Source organism: Aotus nancymaae, unplaced genomic scaffold (assembly GCF_030222135.1).
Source record: "Aotus nancymaae isolate 86718 unplaced genomic scaffold, 86718_ANA_hifiasm-v0.15.2.pri h1tg000032l_0, whole genome shotgun sequence".
NCBI classification, from domain to species: Eukaryota; Metazoa; Chordata; class Mammalia; order Primates; family Aotidae; genus Aotus; species Aotus nancymaae.
This window is the reverse complement of record NW_026988445.1, coordinates 12,628,650-12,645,657: the sequence shown is the minus strand read 5'-3', so window position 1 is coordinate 12,645,657 and position 17,008 is coordinate 12,628,650. Positions and strand designations below refer to the sequence as shown.

Sequence of the window (17,008 nt, the reverse complement as noted above, 5' to 3'; positions counted from 1 at the left end):
AGGGCTGGGATTACAGGTGTGAGCCACCGTGCCTGGTCGGTTTTTTTTTTATTTTTGAAAATTTATTTAATTAATTTATTTTTTTGAGACGGAGTTTTGCTCTTCTTGCCCAGGCTGGACTGCAGTGGTGCGATCTCAGCTCATTGCAACCTTCACCTCCCAGGTTCAAGCGATTCTCTTGCCTCAATGTCCTGAGTAGCTGAGACTACAAGTGCTTGCCACCACGCCAGGCTAATTTTTGTATTTTTAGTAGAGATGGGGTTTCACAATGTTGGCCAGGCTGGTCTTGAACTCCTGATCTCAGGTGATCCACCTGCCTTGGCCTCCCAAAGTGTTGGGATTACAGGTGTGGGCCACCGAGATCGGCCAGGTATTTTTTTGTTTTTTAAATGAATCTTCTTTTATTTCACAAGTGGAAATCATCCAGTAAATGTGTACTTCAAGGGAAATCTAATGAAATCTTGATTCTGGGTAGAACATATGAGAAAAAAATAGCGTAGCACTGCTTGGCTATTTGGGATAGGATCTGTCTTAGGTCCCCATAAACGCTTTCATTTCATTTCTGTGTCCATTACTGAAAAACTGTATGAGGTAGGACTAGTATTATCTTAAGTCAAGGTTTAAGAAAACTGAGGCTTTGGGGCTTGTCAAAAATCAAAGATTTTCTGATTTTGGAGTGCAATGTGCATTTCCGTTGCACAGATCTCCACCAAGGCAAATTCGAAGACAAGGACAACAATCTGATGCCAGAACTTGTTCTCAGGAAAGGCTCTGATGAATTCATTCACTGCACGTGAATGACTGAGAAAACTCAATGTATTTTTTTTTTAAGAAGTAAACCTGGGTGTTTTGTAGTTGTGACTATGAGGAAATGAAAGCACTGTGCACCTGAAGCTAGGCTGTAGAAGAGTTCTTTGCATTACTACAATTTAACAGATAGTGCTTCCAAAATAGTAATTCACTTAAATATACCTAGCTAGGGTATTAAGAAATACTTTGATTAAAACCACACTGCAAAATAGGGAACTTCAATGGACTGCTTTAAACTCTCGACCTCAAAGAAAGGAAATAAACTAACAGATAATGGAAACTAGCAGGAAAAAAAAAAAGTTTAGGATCTGTAACAGATTCAAAGTCAACAATGATATGATTCAGCAATTTGGGGTTCGATTAAAATCAGGCTTGCAAGTTGCAGGTAAAGTGGTGTTTGAGTGTGTAACGCATAGAACTTCTTGTTCCACGCTCCGCCGTGCTGGGGATTTTCTACTGCATCTCGACAGCATCTCGGGTAACAACCGAGCCCCTCCTCACACGGTGGGTCGTAGGAGCCCTCGAACGTTCCTCCCTCTCCCTCCCTCCCCCTCCCGTCCGGGTCCACTACTACGCAGGCTCAGCGGCCTCCGAGACAAAAGCGCCCCTGCTCGCCTTCGAAGCCGCTGCTTGGTCCAGGGACTTCTGCAGGATTTTAACACGCTGAGGGCACTCACAGCATTTTACCAAGAAACGCTTTCGAGCTCGGATCTTTGGTGAACACTTTCAGAATTTATTAGTTTTCCTTGTAGCTTAAAAAGAAAATCTCGTTCGCTAAGCCACCTGGCATCCCAAACACTGCAGCGAGCGCTGGGAGGGAAAGGGCGGGAGAGCACGGGCTCCGTGGGCTGCGAGGGCGCCTGGACGTCTGTGATAACGCAGCTGGCAAAAGTCAGCCTCAGGGTCGCGCCGGGCGCGAACCCGTCAGGTTGTGTTTTCCCAGCTCGCAGGTCTCGCCTGGGGCCGGGGCGGGGCAGACGCGCCACGGCGCACGACCAATCGACAGCGCCGGGGACGATTCAAAAGGCCGAGGAGCCAATGGAAGCCCCGGGCGGCCTCGTCGGAGGAGAAGGAGGGGCGAAGCGGGGCGGGGCCGGGCCTGGCAGGCGCGCGCCCGGCTTGCGGGACCGCGGGGGCGCGAGAGCGCGACCAGGCAGCGTCGTGCGCGGGGACTGCCGCCGCCTGTTTTCCTTGAGCCGTCGGTGTTCCAGCCGGAGCCTGGCGCAGGTGAGCGCTTCCACCCCCGCCCGGCTCCGAGCTCTCCGCGGTGCGGCCTCCGAGAAGGAGCCGGGGAAGGAAGCCCCAAGCGGGCGCCGCGAAAGGGCCGGGGTTCCTGGGCGCGGGGCCTGGCGCGGCGGCCTTCCCCTCGCCTCCTCCCCTCCTCGCCTCCTCCCCTCCTGCTTTCCTTCCCTCCTCGCCTCCTCCCCTCCTTGCTCCCTTGCCTCTCCTGGCCCGGTCGGGCGGTCGGGGAGGCGGCTGACGAGGCTAGAGCCGGCCCGAGCTGGGCCCGCTGCGGAAATAGAGCTGCGGGTTTTAAACTGCGGACGTTTCCCTCCATGTTGGCGGCGCGGCGGCGGCGGCGGCAGGGAGGGTTCGTGGGCGCCTTTGTCCCGCCCTGCCTCGGTTCCCGGCCCCTCCGAGCGCCCGTCTGACAGATGAGCGGGCGGCCCCGCCGTCCCGCAGTTTGAGGCGGGCGGGGCGCGGCGGCCTGGCGGGACGGGGACGGGGCTGCGACGGGGCTGCGGCCGAGGTGGGCTTAGATTTCGCGCTGCTTGTCACTGGCTTTGAGGGTGTTGGTCGGCGCAGTTTGGTGACTCCAGGCGTACTGCAGGGCTGCTCGCTCCGATGCTTTGAATTCTCTCGCCCGGACAGTCTCAGCTGGTATTTAGGCGAGTGTGAGCGGTCCTGCTTTTTCCCCTTTTTGAGGATTCAGAAAAATGTTCTCCTAATGACAGGCCAGCCTAGCATTTCCAGCAGCTTGACGGGGCGCCTGGTGAGCACTTGTTTGCGGAGGGCTTTGTTGCAGGCGCTTTCCCCGAGTTACCTGGCCCTGCCGGAGTTCGGAGGAGGGCGCGGTAGATACCGTGGCCCGCGCGTGGACACCTGCAGCGCGAGGCGCGGTGCTTGGGCAGAGCCAGGGTAGACCCAGGCCCCCGGGGACCTTGCACAGAAACACGTGTAGATCTGTAGTTACGCAGTGTAGTAACTACTCTGTAGGAGAGGATGGAGCTACGGAGAAGAGCAGAGGGATCCTAATTTAGACTAGGCAACAAGTCCAGTATAAGTTTAGTTTTTCAGGGCTGCCTGGGAAGAGGGAGAAGAACGAGCAGAAGGAGAATGATGAGCTGCCCAAGGGTGTTTATAGCGAAGAAGGCGCTTCTGCCTTTACAGCCAGGAAGGCGGCCTTTCTGTTGCTTCACCAAGCAAAGGGCGCGGAGCAAGGCCCGGGGTTCCTGTTTGCATTTTGCCTAGTAGGCCTACCGACGGCTCAGGTGTGAAAAGGAAGCTGTCAAGCTTCATTCGAGCGTCTTGCTCAGTGCCACGTTTAGATTAATTTGGAGAAGTAAAGGAAAGATAGCTAGAGACCAGTGTAACGCTAATGAGCAGAGAAGAGCAGAGAATTGTCATGTTGATAAATAGTAACCCACTGGAGCTGAAATGTGTGAGGATTGCAGTGCCAGTTGACTCTGAAGTTAGCGGGCATCTAGCTTAATAGAGAAAAGCCTCAGGATCTCCGTGTTTTTTCCTGTTTCTGGGAAATGAGGATATTGTGTTCAGTGAACAACATTTTTTTTTACAAACACACTTGGCTAAAACGTCTCTTGTAGGAAAAGCCTCTGTGTATCTTGACTCTTGTACGTGAGGGCATAGTGACATGCACAGATGTTGTGAGGCTTTCGTGTGCTACCCTGGCTATTTCACTCGTGGGAGAGTATGTTAGGATGTGATTGCACTGTTTCCTCACGTTTGACAATTGTGTGTGGATCTGTTTAAAGTGGGGGTGCACATCATGTTGCTGGCTTCATCTTTTGGAACATTTGTGTATAAGATAATGGTCTTCTAAGAAGAATCCTGGTTTATTTTGTTTTTCAAGCAAATCTTAATTCTTTTTTTTTTTTTTAAATTACGCTTTAGAGACCTAACATATCCATCATATGCGTTAATTTGTTTAACCCAGGGTATTTAATTGATAACAAGAATCTTTTTGGCACTGGTCTGTGTTTATATTTTACAGATACTGTGTATGTCCTGTGTAATAGTGCACTAGTAAGATGCCAGTAAATAAGTTTTTAAGAACATGCAGAAATTGTTCAAGGGTGTTTTAAAACCGCAGGTAGCCCCTGCGTCCTGAAGGGCTTGTGTTTCAAAAGTTTATAAAGAGTTGTCTGCAACGTAAGCGTCTTCCTGTAGGAAGGCATAATTGCCTTCTTTAAACCCTGGCTGACCAGGGTAGGAGAGCTAGTACTAGTAAGAGTGGTTTGATTTTTGGGGGGTCTAGGGAGGAGGAGGTGGCTCAAGAGAAGAGAGGAGGAGGGCACATTTCCTTCCTCTTTCTTTGTACATGGAGGCTCTGAGCTAAATGTTGAAATAGGCAAAGTTGGATGTTGTCACCTTCCCTTTTTGTGCCCCTCCTCATGCAGAGGTGTCCACTGCCTCCCCGCTTTCTGAATGCCCCTCAGGTGACTCAGCCAGGCCTGACTTATCCTGAAAACTTGTGGGCTTCTCTCCACTACTCCAAGCCCAAACCCATTCATTAGCCCAGTGATGCCATCTCAGGTAGGTGTAGGGAAGAAAACTGGCTCTCTTACTTATTGTGTTAATTGACTGACATCCTCTAATTACTAGTACTTGTGTTTTCTTTTATCTACCAACCTAGCTGTCATCTATGTAAACTAGTAGAGCTTGTTAAGTTTTTTCCTCGGGATTAGCAGTGAAAAAATGTAGTGCTTAGGAAAGGTTCCCCCCCATCCCCCCCCACTCCCCTGGGGTAGGTAATTCAACTTTCTCCTTAATTCCAGAGTCTTCAAGGTTCCTAAATGTTGCTTTTATTTTTTTATTTTATTTTTTTTCCTTTAGAGAAAAAGAGGGCTCCTCTTTTAATGCACACATTAGTAAGTTTCTGAATACGTATGAACCTGAAAGGAGGCAAACTTCTTAACTTCAAAGACATTGTCCAATTACATTAATGAGGGAGGGGGACAAAAGAGACGGGGTCTTGCTATGTTGCCCAGGCTGGAGTGCAGTGGCTATTCACAGGCGCGATCCCACTACTGATCAGCACGGGAGTTTTGACCTGCTCCGTTTCCGACCTGGACCCGTTCACCCCTCCTTAGGCAACCTGGTAGTCCCCCGCTCTCGGGAGGTCACCATATTGATGCTGAACTTAGTGCGGACACCCGATCAGCATAGCGCACTGCAACCCAGAACTCCTGGGCTCAAGCGATCCTCCCACCTCAGCCTCCCGAGTAGCTGTGACTACAGGCACACGCCACCGCGCCCGGCATGTTGCTTTTATTATATCGTCAGCTCTTAACAGGAGCCAGTGAGGGATGTACTTTTAATATGCGTGGACAATACATCAGGAAGTACTTAGTTGGTTAAATGAAGGTGATTTGGGGGAGAGCTCACATCTGTCCTACTGTCTGCCTCTTGGACTTGGCCCCAGCTAGTTCATGTGGTACTGGGGAAGGTCGGCAGCCCTGGTTTTGTTGTGTGGAAATGTGAATCTGCTGGTGAGCGGACGGAGCAGCATTACTATCTGGCAGGTGAAAGCACCCAGTTATCAATTGATACTTCAAAAAGGGTGGCAAACAGGCCTCACTTAAGTGGCAGTTCTTGCGGATTGCTTGTGGATTCTTGGAGGGTTGTGGGGCTGTGTGGGCCATGTTTTGAGTCAGGAAAAGAATATTATAATTGGGGGTAGATGTCTGCTGTAGGCTTGAGAGAGGTGAGCTTGGATGAAGGCAAGGTATACTCTGGCTTAGGTGGGTGGTTGACAGTTACTTGGTATGCATTTGTACTTCAGCCGTTAAGAGTTGAAAGCTCAGTGAAATAACCCCCAAATTTGCTGTTCGTTATAGACTTGGAATTATTTTTCCACCTGTTGGTGGGTTATAGTCATGTCAATTGTACATCTTTGATTTAACATCTTTTATAAAAGTCTCTCTTGATTCCAAATGAGATCTAATGTAGCCTTTCTGTCCCCAAAATCCTGACCATTCAGTTCTGGAAAGTTGTATTTTAGTGATCAGCCTGTGGAAAAAGATGTACATAAGTGTGTATATATTGACTCAAATTTTTTTCTTTAAAACTATTCAGGCTAATTTTAGAAAATGCCAAGTAGGAAATTTGCCGATGGTGAAGTGGTAAGAGGCCGATGGCCTGGGAGTTCTCTGTATTATGAAGTAGAAATTCTGAGCCACGACAGCACCTCCCAGCTTTACACTGTAAAGTATAAAGATGGAACAGAACTTGAATTGAAAGAGAATGATATTAAGGTAAGTTCCTTTGGTTTATCAGAGTATGTTTATAGTAAGTGGAAAATAACTCTATGGTTTCTAAGCTCAGGATAGTCAGTTCAGCTCAGTTTGGAGGCAGAGGGTTGAGCTCTTTCTTGCTTTGGGTTACATAGTGTTTTTGGCTCTGGGAATGTATGAATGAGGCATAGTGATTTGTTCCCAAGAAGCTCACACTTACTGGGAAAGACAGACATTTGCATCTGTTGGTCCCCTGGGTTTACTACATTCCGTGCCTGGAGTTTGCTGTGGGTGGTATTGAGTATATCCAGAGTAGAGAAGAGCCCTGGGCTTCAGGGGAGGCTTTCAGAGGCAATGACACCTGAGCCAAGTGCCAAGAACAAACAGGAAAAACTCAGTTGATGATGGGGCTGCTTCTGCAGAGAGGGCAGTATGCCAAAGTCTGGGGCTGGGGCACACAGTCAGCCAAGTGCTGGAAGCGGGTGGTGGGGGAGGGCTAAGCAGGAGGGACTTTTATATTCCATGCCCAAGAGTTTGGGCTTCATCCTGAACACCAAAGATTTAACCAGGAGAGTGACATTAATTAGATTTGCATCTAGCCCAGGGCTTTTCAGCCTGTCTGGTGAGGGCCTGGGTTTTAAGATCTGATCCATAGTATACAAACATTTATGTAAAATGCCATAAAAATGAATCCCTAGAAAAATAAAGGCATACAAAATAAAAGTCTCACAGTTTTACTGTCAGATTCGATAGATAGGAGATTACTTTGTCAAAATGCTACTAACATTTCCATGCACCTATTTCTTAATTTTGGTACTTGCACAGATTAGTAACAAGCATTTCTAGGACCCATAGCCTAGGATGACACTTTGAGTGCTCTAGACCAGGAATAAAGCCGTAGTAAATATTTTAGGCTTTATGGGAGCAGCTCCAGGCAGTGTGGAAGGGAGTAGACATAGCAGTATTCCAATAAAACTTTATGGACACTGAAATTTGAATTTTGGATAATTTTCACACATCAGGAAATATTATTCTTTTTATTTTATTTGTAATCATTTAAGAATGTAAAAGCCATTTTTAGCAGGAAGGCCACACAAAAATTGGGGTGGGGCACTTGGCCTGGGGCATAATTTGTCTACATCCCTAGAAGCAACAGAAGGAGATTTGGAGTAGGCAAGGACACAGTGAAACAGTTCCCAGTCATCCAAGCTCCTGTTTTATTTTCAAGATCTGCTTATGTGTTTTGTTCAGTGAAACTGTGATACTAATTTTTTTTGTCTGTATGCTAATTTCTTTTGTCTTATTGTCTCAGTTTTAATCAGTGTTAATTAGTACAGCTAATCGATTTTGACACATTGATTTCATGGAAATACCTTCAAAGAACAGGAATGGAAAGGCTGTATCTGTCTCATGCAAGATGGATCATTGTGAAAGCATTTTCTGTTGGCTTCATCTGATCCATTCTCAGATCCTAAGATTTCCTGTGATGACTTTAGGGTTAACGGTAGCAGTTCCTGCCTTTGTTATCCTCTTCTAGTTTGGGTCTGTCTGCATGTATTATGATTTGTGGTAAAGCTCTTTGCTTTCTTCCCCCTTTCTAGCCTTTAACTTCCTTTAGGCAAAGGAAAGGTGGCTCAACTTCCAGTTCCCCTTCCAGACGCCGAGGGAGTCGATCAAGGTCACGCTCCCGATCCCCTGGTCGTCGACCACCTAAAGGTGCCCACCGATCTGCTTCTGCTTCTGTTTCCCACCAGGCTGACATTAAGGAAGCAAGGAGGGAAGTGGAAGTTAAATTGACTCCGCTGGTTCTGGTACTTGTGTTTATCCTTATACAGCCTTTTATCTTGCCCTTTATGTATGTATTTACTCAAATTACTTGCAGTTAATAATATTAAAATGACAGTGAAACATCAAATCTACGGTGAGGACTTCCAAAAATTTCATCAAAAACAAGTGTTTGGAATAGAAAGTTTTAAATATCAATGGAAAAGAATGTCCTTCAGTTACCAGAAATGCTATTTAATATTATTTTATTTTATTTTATTTTATTTATTTTTTTTTTTTTTGAGACGGAGTTTCGCTCTTGTTACCCAGGCTGGGGTGCAATGGCGCGATCTCGGCTCACCGCAACCTCCACCTCCTGGGTTCAGGCAATTCTCCTGCCTCAGCCTCCTGAGTAGCCGGGATTACAGGCACGTGCCACCATGCTCAGCTAATTTTTTTTTTGTATTTTTAGTAGAGATGGGGTTTCACCGTGTTGACCAGGATGGTCTCGATCTCTTGACCTCGTGATCCACCCGCCTCGGCCTCCCAAAGTGCAGGGATTACAGGCGTGAGCCACCGCGCCCGGCTTATTTTATTTTTTTTTAGATGAAATTTCGCTTTTGTTGCCCAGGCTGGAGTGCAGTGGTGCAATCTTGGCTCACTGCAACCTCCGCCCCCTGGGTTCAAGCAGTTCTCCTGCCTCAGCCTCCTGAGTAGCTGGGATTACAGGCATGCGCCACCATGCCCAGCTAATTTTGTATTTTTAGTAGAGACGGGGTTTCTCCATGTTGGGCAGGCTGGTCTTGAACTCCCGACCTCAGGTGATCCACCCGCCTCGGCCTCCCAAAGTGCTGGGATTACAGGCGTGAGCCACTGTGCCCTGTGGCAATATTTTAGTTTTTAAAAAAGCAGTGTTCACATTTGGAATAGATGTAACTTGTAGGTTGAACTAAGTTTTTACAGTGTATGAAAGTTCATATCATGTATGAAATGATAAGAGAAACCAGTATTATAGAAACATTCTTACTCTTAGCATCATTATACTTGACTACTTTACCTATTCAAAGATGATGATGAAGGTGTAAGCTTTGAAATATCAGGATGCATGGAGCCTGTAGACCTTATACAGAGTATTTTAGATAGTATTCTAAAGAAAAGGTATTTTAAGTAATAATAATTAGAATAAAAGTCATCTGCTATTTATTCACTTAATGTTAACCTCTTCTGGATAGAATGTATGCAGACGTTTAATAATCTTTGAAAACTAGATTATATACATACTATTCTGTAGTCAGCTTTAAGAGATTTTAAATATTGGGGATAATCTTTCAGGGCATATTTTTCTACATAATTTTTGTTGTATTCTATAGTATAGATATACGATAAATTATATAGATGTAACTTAATCATTAAAGTCAGCTCACTCATTGATAGACATTTAATGTTTTTCTTCTATATTTTCACTATTAAAAACACGTATTTTTGTTTTGTTTTGTTTTGTTTTTTGAGATGGAGTTTCGCTCTTGTTACCCAGGCTGGAGTGCAATGGCACGATCTCGGCTCACCGCAACCTCCGCCTCCTGGGTTCAGGCAATTCTCCTGCCTCAGCCTCCCGAGTAGCTGGGATTACAGGCACGTGCCACCATGCCCAGCTAATTTTTTGTATTTTTAGTAGAGACGGGGTTTCACCATGTTGACCAGGATGGTCTCGATCTCTTGACCTCGTGATCCACCCGCCTCGGCCTCCCAAAGTGCTGGGATTACAGGCTTGAGCCACCACGCCCGGCAAAAACACGTATTTTTATATAATATCTTCTTATTTCCTTAGGTTAGATTCTGACAAGTGGAGCTGCTAGGTCTGCTATATGTTGCAGATTTGAGGCTTTTAGTACATAATGCCAGATTGCATCAAGAAAATTTATAGTAGTATCAGTGTATGAATGCCTAGTTTCTCATTCTGAGTATTATAATTTTTTTTTTTTTGCCAATGTGGTTGTCAAACATTTTTAACTTACTGTTCTAACTTACACTTTGAGTTTGAACATTTTTACTATTAGTGGCTCTCTTTACCAGCCAGGGACTCAGGGAACAGATGCTGTATGATACTTATTTTTTCATTTTTAATATTTAGAGACTGCTATATTTTTACAGTGTAATCTTGTAGTCCTGGTGTCACAAGAAGAACCACAGACTGGCTTTGCTTCTTACTAGCAGAGCCTTGGGCCTACTATGTATTGCATAAGTACCCACTATTTCTTAATTTTCCATTATTGGCTATTTTGGGGCAGTGAACGTCTCTTCTTTTTTTTTTTTTATCTAGTTAATGAACTAATTTACCAATTTTTACTTTCTATGCCTTTCATAGCAAATATCCATAGTCTATCAATGAAATTATAACATTTAGTCTAATTACGTGAAAGATGAAAGTTTTTTTTTGTTTTTGAGGTGGTTTCTTTCTTGTTGCCCAGGCTGGAGTGCAATGGTGTGGTCTCGGTGCACTGCAACCATCATCTCCAGGTTCAAGTGATTCTCCTGCCTCAGCCTCCCAAGTAGCTGGAATTACAGGCACCTACCACCACGCCCAGCTAATTTTTTTGTATTTTTAGTAGAGACAGGGTTTCACCGTGTTGGCCAGGCTGGTCTTGAACTCCTGACCTCAGGTGATTTGCCCCCCTCGGCCTCCCACGGTGCTGGGATTACAGGCGTGAGCCACCATGCCTGGCCAGGTGAAAGATTTTATGTAGAAATCTACATTATGAGATATAGTATTTCTGAGACTGGGAAATTCTAGTCAGTTTTATTATTTTTCATTTTTAACAAAACAAGGCTTAAATTCTTAGAAATTAAGGCTGTGAAAATCTGTTTTATTGCTTGATTTCAGAATAGTAAGTTTTTACCATCATGTTTCTTTTTAATAAGTTACAGTTCTTTTGATTAAATGTTCATATTCAATTTAGAAGCCATTTGGAAATAGCATCAGCAGATATAATGGGGAGCCCGAGCACATTGAGAGGAATGACGTACCTCATAAAAATACACAGGTGGGAAAGTATTCACTTTCATGTGGGTTTTTTTTTTTTTAAAGTGACTCTCCCTCAAGAAACATTGAAAATTATAGTATTTTATAACCTGTTCTAAAATTCTGTTCTTTTTTTTTTTTTTTTTTTTTTGAGACGGAGTTTCGCTCTTGATACCCAGGCTGGAGTGCAATGGCGCGATCTCGGCTCACCGCAACCTCCGCCTCCTGGGTTCAGGCAATTCTCCTGCCTCAGCCTCCTGAGTAGCTGGGATTACAGGCACGCGCCACCGTGCCCAGCTAATTTTTTGTATTAGTAGAGACGGGGTTTCACCATGTCGACCAGGATGGTCTCGATCTCTTGACCTCGTGATCCACCCGCCTCGGCCTCCCAAAGTGCTGGGATTACAGGCTTGAGCCACCGCGCCCGGCCAAAATTCTGTTCTTAAATTAAGACAATATAATTTCACAAATTTATTCTTATTAGTATACAGCTCTATTGAGCTGCTGAAATAGTTAATGCAATAGCATTAGTGGTAATTGGTTACTATAGATACTTAATTTTTAAATTTTTCATTTAGGAAAAATTCAATTTGTCACAAGAAAGCAGTTACATATCTACACAGTATAGCGTTCATCCAAGAAGAGAAGAGATCAGATTAAAAGAAGTGGATTCTAAGGAAGAAAAATTTGTTACAAAAGAACTGGCAGTGAGAACCTTTGAAGTGACCCCTATCCGAGCAAAGGACTTGGAGTTCGGAGGAGTACCTGGTAGGCCTCAGAGCTGGGCCCGGAGAGGGCAGGTGGGGTGGGCTAGTGGAGATTGCCACAAGGTGAATTGGAAAGGCCTTTGAAGATATCTGAGGCAGGCAAGGTAATGAGCCTAGTGGGAACCAGTGGAAGAGCCTTCCAGAGAAGGAACAGTAGGTACAAAGGCCTGAGGTGGGAGCTTTTGGGGGGATTATGGAGTAGGAAGGATGCCACTGTTGCTGTGTTGAAAACTTTTAGCAGTCTCTTCAGAGGTTTTGAGCAGAGAAGTACAAAGAAGTGATAAAGGAAGGTCGATCTGGGAGTTGTGCATAGCATGGATGGTTACCTGTCAGGGCCAGGGAGCTCTGCTAATAATCACATTTGAGGTGGCAGGCCTAGCAATGGAAGTCAGCTGCATGCATGAAGTAGGATCCCAGAGTCTGCCTTACCTGCTAGACAGGTTGGTTGGTTGTGAGGGTCAAAGATCTGACTGAAGTGTGCAGAGCCTTGGATTTATTAAGTGGGTGGAACTGATGAAATTTTATGAGCTAGTAAAAGATTTCTTGTCTAAATGGCTCAAAATCCTGCATGGCTTAATTGCTTTGTATTTTGTTAGTTCTAACCTTTGGCTAGCTGGTCTGTTACAGAGGCTGTCCAGCATCACTGAAAATCTGCGCATATTACATGAGCGTGACACTATTTTAATTGTTAGAAACTTAGGAATATAAAGTTTTTTGTTTAGATTAGGCTGATAATTTTTAGGTGTTCTGCTCTTCAGTTTGCTGGAGTCTGTACACTTTTGCTTCTCAGTGGTTGGAAGTCAAATGTTTTAGAGCTTGGTTTCTGAGGTGGGTGTAGCTATTAAGTGTTGGACCTCTGTTTTTTTTACTACTTTGATGCCCATGGTTGCCCAGCCACCAGAGGTGACAGGTAGAGATGGGAATTTTTGACGGTACATTAGAAATTGGTTTCAGACAGCTAGCCAGATATGAGTTCTGACCTTTAAAAAGCTAACATGATTCCTAAATAAATACACCAGATTGAAATTTGAGCCTCGACTGTTCATGAATCGTTTGCAGGTGTGTTTCTCATCATGTTTGGCCTGCCTGTATTCCTCTTCCTGTTGCTGTTGATGTGTAAACAAAAAGATCCCAGTCTTCTGAATTTCCCTCCTCCTTTGCCAGCTTTATATGAGTTATGGGAAACCAGAGTATTTGGGGTCTACCTCCTGTGGTTTCTGATTCAAGCCCTGTTCTACCTACTGCCAATTGGAAAGGTACGTTTATGGTAGTTCTGTTTTGTTTTAATAAGATGAGGTCTCGCTGTATTGCCCAGGCAAGTCTCCACCTTCTGGGCTCAAGTGATTTTCTTGCCACAGCCTCCTGAGTTGCTGGGACCACAGGTGTGTGCCATGCTGCCCAGCCTTAACAGTAGTTTAAAGATTAGAGGCTGTTGTTGGTCATAATTCCCAAAACTTACTTTGTGAAGCCATTATACTTGTGCTGTCTGTATAACATTTGCTTATTAAGAGGAACTTAAAAAAAATCCGAGATTTCTTGTGTAACTTTTCAAACCAAATGTTAAAAGAATAGGCTATTTTGCAAAGTAGCCTGACTCTCAGTGGTAGTTGCTGTGAAAAAAAAATTCACCCTCAGTATGTGTCATTTCAGATGCAGCATTTTAAATGATTAATTGATAGGCTACTGGGCTCAATGGACTTTAGTCTATATCTTTTAAAAAAAAAAATTAAAAGTTTCTAATTTTCATCTCTTCCAGTAGCTAGTTGTCAAGAACAGTGTATGTTGTTTTCAGATTCTTGCAATATCTTAAAAATTTTGATAAGCTCTCCATTGCTAGCTAAATGTAGTTTTTTCTTCTTTCAGTAGAATCCTTTACTTGGATATATTTAAAGAAACATGAGATTCCCTAAGTAATAATTTATTTAAAGATCTTATTCTTAGGACTTCGCAAGTTTGCCAACTGTCGTAAACCAAAGGATCAGTTTTACTAGGAGTGGTGAATGCCAGTAATAGGAGCTTAGAGCTGCAGGCTTAATACTGTGGAGTGAGACCGTAACTAGTGGCTGTAGTAAGGATTTTTGTGATAAAGACCTTCAGTCATTTTTATGGTAAGGCTCTACAGTTAAATTCAGATTTGTTTAGGGTAAGGTGATTCCAGAGTATTAAGGAAAGCAGTTTTGATGTTTAAAGTCATGTATGTATATACTCACAGACTAAAGTGACTAAAAGCATATGCATATAAATATATATTAATATTATACAGTCATCCCTTGATATCCTTGGGGAGTGTTTCGAGGACCTCCTGTAGGTACCAAAATCTGGGGATGCTCAAGTCCCTGATATGAAATAGTGTCGTATTTGCATATAAGCTGTGTACATACTCCTTGTATACTTTTGTTACCTCTAGGTTACTTATAATACCTAATACAATGTAAGTGTCATGTTAAACTGTATTACTTAGGGAATAATGACAAGAAAAAGAAGTCTGTACATGTTCAGCACAGATGCAATTTTTTCCCAAATATTTTGGATCTGTGGTTGATTGAATCCATGGATGTGGATCCCACAGACACAGAGGGCTGACTGTATATTTGGATCTATATATTCACAGATTAAAGCCCAACATGGCATTCACTAGATACCTTTAATAGATAAGGATCATCTGAAATTACCATGTGGGATTTTGCTAATCCTGTGATCTCAAACAGTTTTTACGTTTCTCCTGGGAGAAGAGGAATGCTAGCTAATGAAATCTGTAGCTAATGATAGGATAAAGTAGTTTAGCCTAGAACAAATGATTCTGGTTTATATTGGTTTAACGTGGCTGCATTGGGCAAGTGGGCTTTTTACTCAGCCAGTTCAGTTGGGCACCATACCTGTGGGTATCCCTGTGCTGAATGCTGTGGGTGATGCTGTATGAAGAGAGGAGATGGTTCTGATCCATGATGTGTGTTCACAGTCACTCTTTTTCTTTTTTTTTTCTTGAGATAGGGTCTTGCTCTGTCACCCAGGCTGGAGTACAGTGGCAGGATCTGCAGTCTTCTCCTCCTGGGCTGAAGTCATCCTGCCACTTCAGCCTCCAGAGTAGCTGGGACTTTAGCATGCCACCGGGCTTGGCTAATTTTTGTATTTTGTATTTTTGTAGAGAGGGGGTTTCACCGTGTTGCCCAGGCCGGTCTCCAGCTCCTGGATTCAAGTGATCCTCCCACCTTGCCCTCTTTTTTTTTTTTTTTTTTTTTTTTTTTTTTTTGAGTCGGAGTTTCGCTCTTGTTACCCAGGCTGGAGCGCAATGGCGCGATCTTGGCTCACCGCAACCTCCGCCTCCTGGGTTCAGGCAATTCTCCTGCCTCAGCCTCCCGAGTAGCTGGGATTACAGGCACGCACCACCATGCCCAGCTAATTTTTTGTATTTTTAGTAGAGACGGGGTTTCACCATGTTGACCAGGATGGTCTCGATCTCTTGACCTCGTGATCCACCCGCCTCGGCCTCCCAAAGTGCTGGCATTACAGGCGTGAGCCACCGCGCCCGGCCCCACCTTGCCCTCTTAAAGTGCTGGGATTACAGGCGTGAGTCACCGCACCTGGCCTCTCACAGTCTCTTATGCAGATAAAAGAATCACATGAAATGGTTAAATAACTGGATGGGCAAAATATGTATAAATAGCAGAGGAAGTAAGCACATGAGTACATGTCATCAAATAGCACTTGGGCCATAGAGTGGATAAACAAGGTAGAGCCCATTTGAAAAGGACCTCACAAATGGAAGACAGTGGAATCATACTGTTCTTTTGTAAGCAGTGGGCAGCCATTGGTAGATGTTTGAGCTAGGGATCCACTAGATATAAAGGTATTTAAGCACATTTAGTCTTGAGGTGGTACATGGGAGTGCTGGGGGGGAGCGTGGCTGTTGCAGTTGTTTGGTCCTACCCTAGGAAGTCATTACTGGATTTGTGTTTAAGATAAATTCCTGAAGGTGGAATTGCTTCATCAGAGGGCTTGCCATTAAGGTTTTTGAAACGTTACTAAATTTCCTTATTAAAAGATATTTACCTTCTTGGGCATGTTGAAAATTAAGTACTATTAGTATGTGTGTGTGTGTGTGTGTGTGTGTGTGTATTTATATATGATGGTGATGTGCTTTGTAAATTTGTAAATTTTTTTTTTCTTTTAAGGTTGTAGAAGGAACGCCTCTTATTGATGGAAGAAGACTGAAGTATAGATTAAATGGTGATTTTCTTTTTTTAAAACTCAAATTGATGATTCGATAGCTTAAACTTCTAAGTGTTGCACTCTTTGTTAAAGCTGATTAGACCAGAGCAGTAAATAGTAAATTATCTCTTAGTAGTTGGAAGGGCAACTGTTTATACCTGTAGATAACATGTATAAATTATGCCATGTAAAGTAACATAGCCTCTTGGTCGCAGTTTTATTTTCTTAATAGTATTCATCACTGTTAGAAATCATTGCACTTGTCTTGGATTTTATCACCCTGAGGTGTTACACGGATGCAGGCATCCAGGCTACTCCGCTGTGTCAGCTGTTCCTGTCCTTGCTCATGTCCTCTAGGCTGTCCCTTGAGTATTCGTCACACACTTTTCCTGGGCCTTTGCCTGGAAAACTTACCCCCAAATGTCTGACACTTGCATCTTCACCTCTGTCTCATCTCTGCTGAGAGAAGCCTTCAGGTCCCTTTCTCTCCCCTGCTCTTTTTTATTTTTCTGTCTTATATTTGTGCCTCCCAATATCAATGTATTTGTTTCTTCATTTGAGTCTCTCCACGAATGTAACTTCATGGACTGGGACTTGGCTGTGTTCATTGTGATGCCCTTCATGCCTGGAAAATGGGCATAGAGTGGGTGCTTATTCATATGTGAGTGCTGGATAGATGAGTTGTGGGCTAGCTGGGCAGCTCAAGAAGTGGGTAGACCTTGCCTCCTCTGGGTCCAGCACCTCTCACTATAAGAGTATGTGCTGAGTTCATCAGTCCGGCTTTGCCATCTGAAGATTTTGGCAAAGTACAGATCTATTTTGTAATCATCTTTGAATGATTTTCCATTTGACAAGATGGAGTAGAGTGTTTTACTTTTCTTGAGAATTACATTATATATTTTAATGCTTGAACTTTTTATCCTTTCAGTCTTTCATTTTCTAACTTTGGATACTTTGTTTAG

General features: G+C 44.0%; 1 protein-coding gene across 4 annotated transcripts in view; it reads left to right on the top strand.

The window, feature by feature from the left end:
- LBR (lamin B receptor) overlaps positions 1–17,008 on the top strand; it is a 39,796-nt gene that overhangs the window by 8,759 nt on the left and 14,029 nt on the right. For 2 of the 4 annotated variants that reach the window (XM_064383551.1, XM_012459771.2), the window contains exons 1-7: positions 1,948–2,037; positions 6,130–6,308; positions 7,889–8,098; positions 11,009–11,092; positions 11,649–11,838; positions 12,897–13,093; positions 16,010–16,064. In XM_064383551.1, coding sequence (XP_064239621.1) covers positions 6,144–6,308; positions 7,889–8,098; positions 11,009–11,092; positions 11,649–11,838; positions 12,897–13,093; positions 16,010–16,064 — 901 coding nt within the window. In that variant the 5' untranslated portion in view covers positions 1,948–2,037; positions 6,130–6,143. Of the gene's footprint in view, positions 1–1,947; positions 2,038–6,129; positions 6,309–7,888; positions 8,099–11,008; positions 11,093–11,648; positions 11,839–12,896; positions 13,094–16,009; positions 16,065–17,008 lie in introns of those variants that run through there. The other 2 variants (XM_012459772.2, XM_064383550.1) reach the window with 2 other exon arrangements.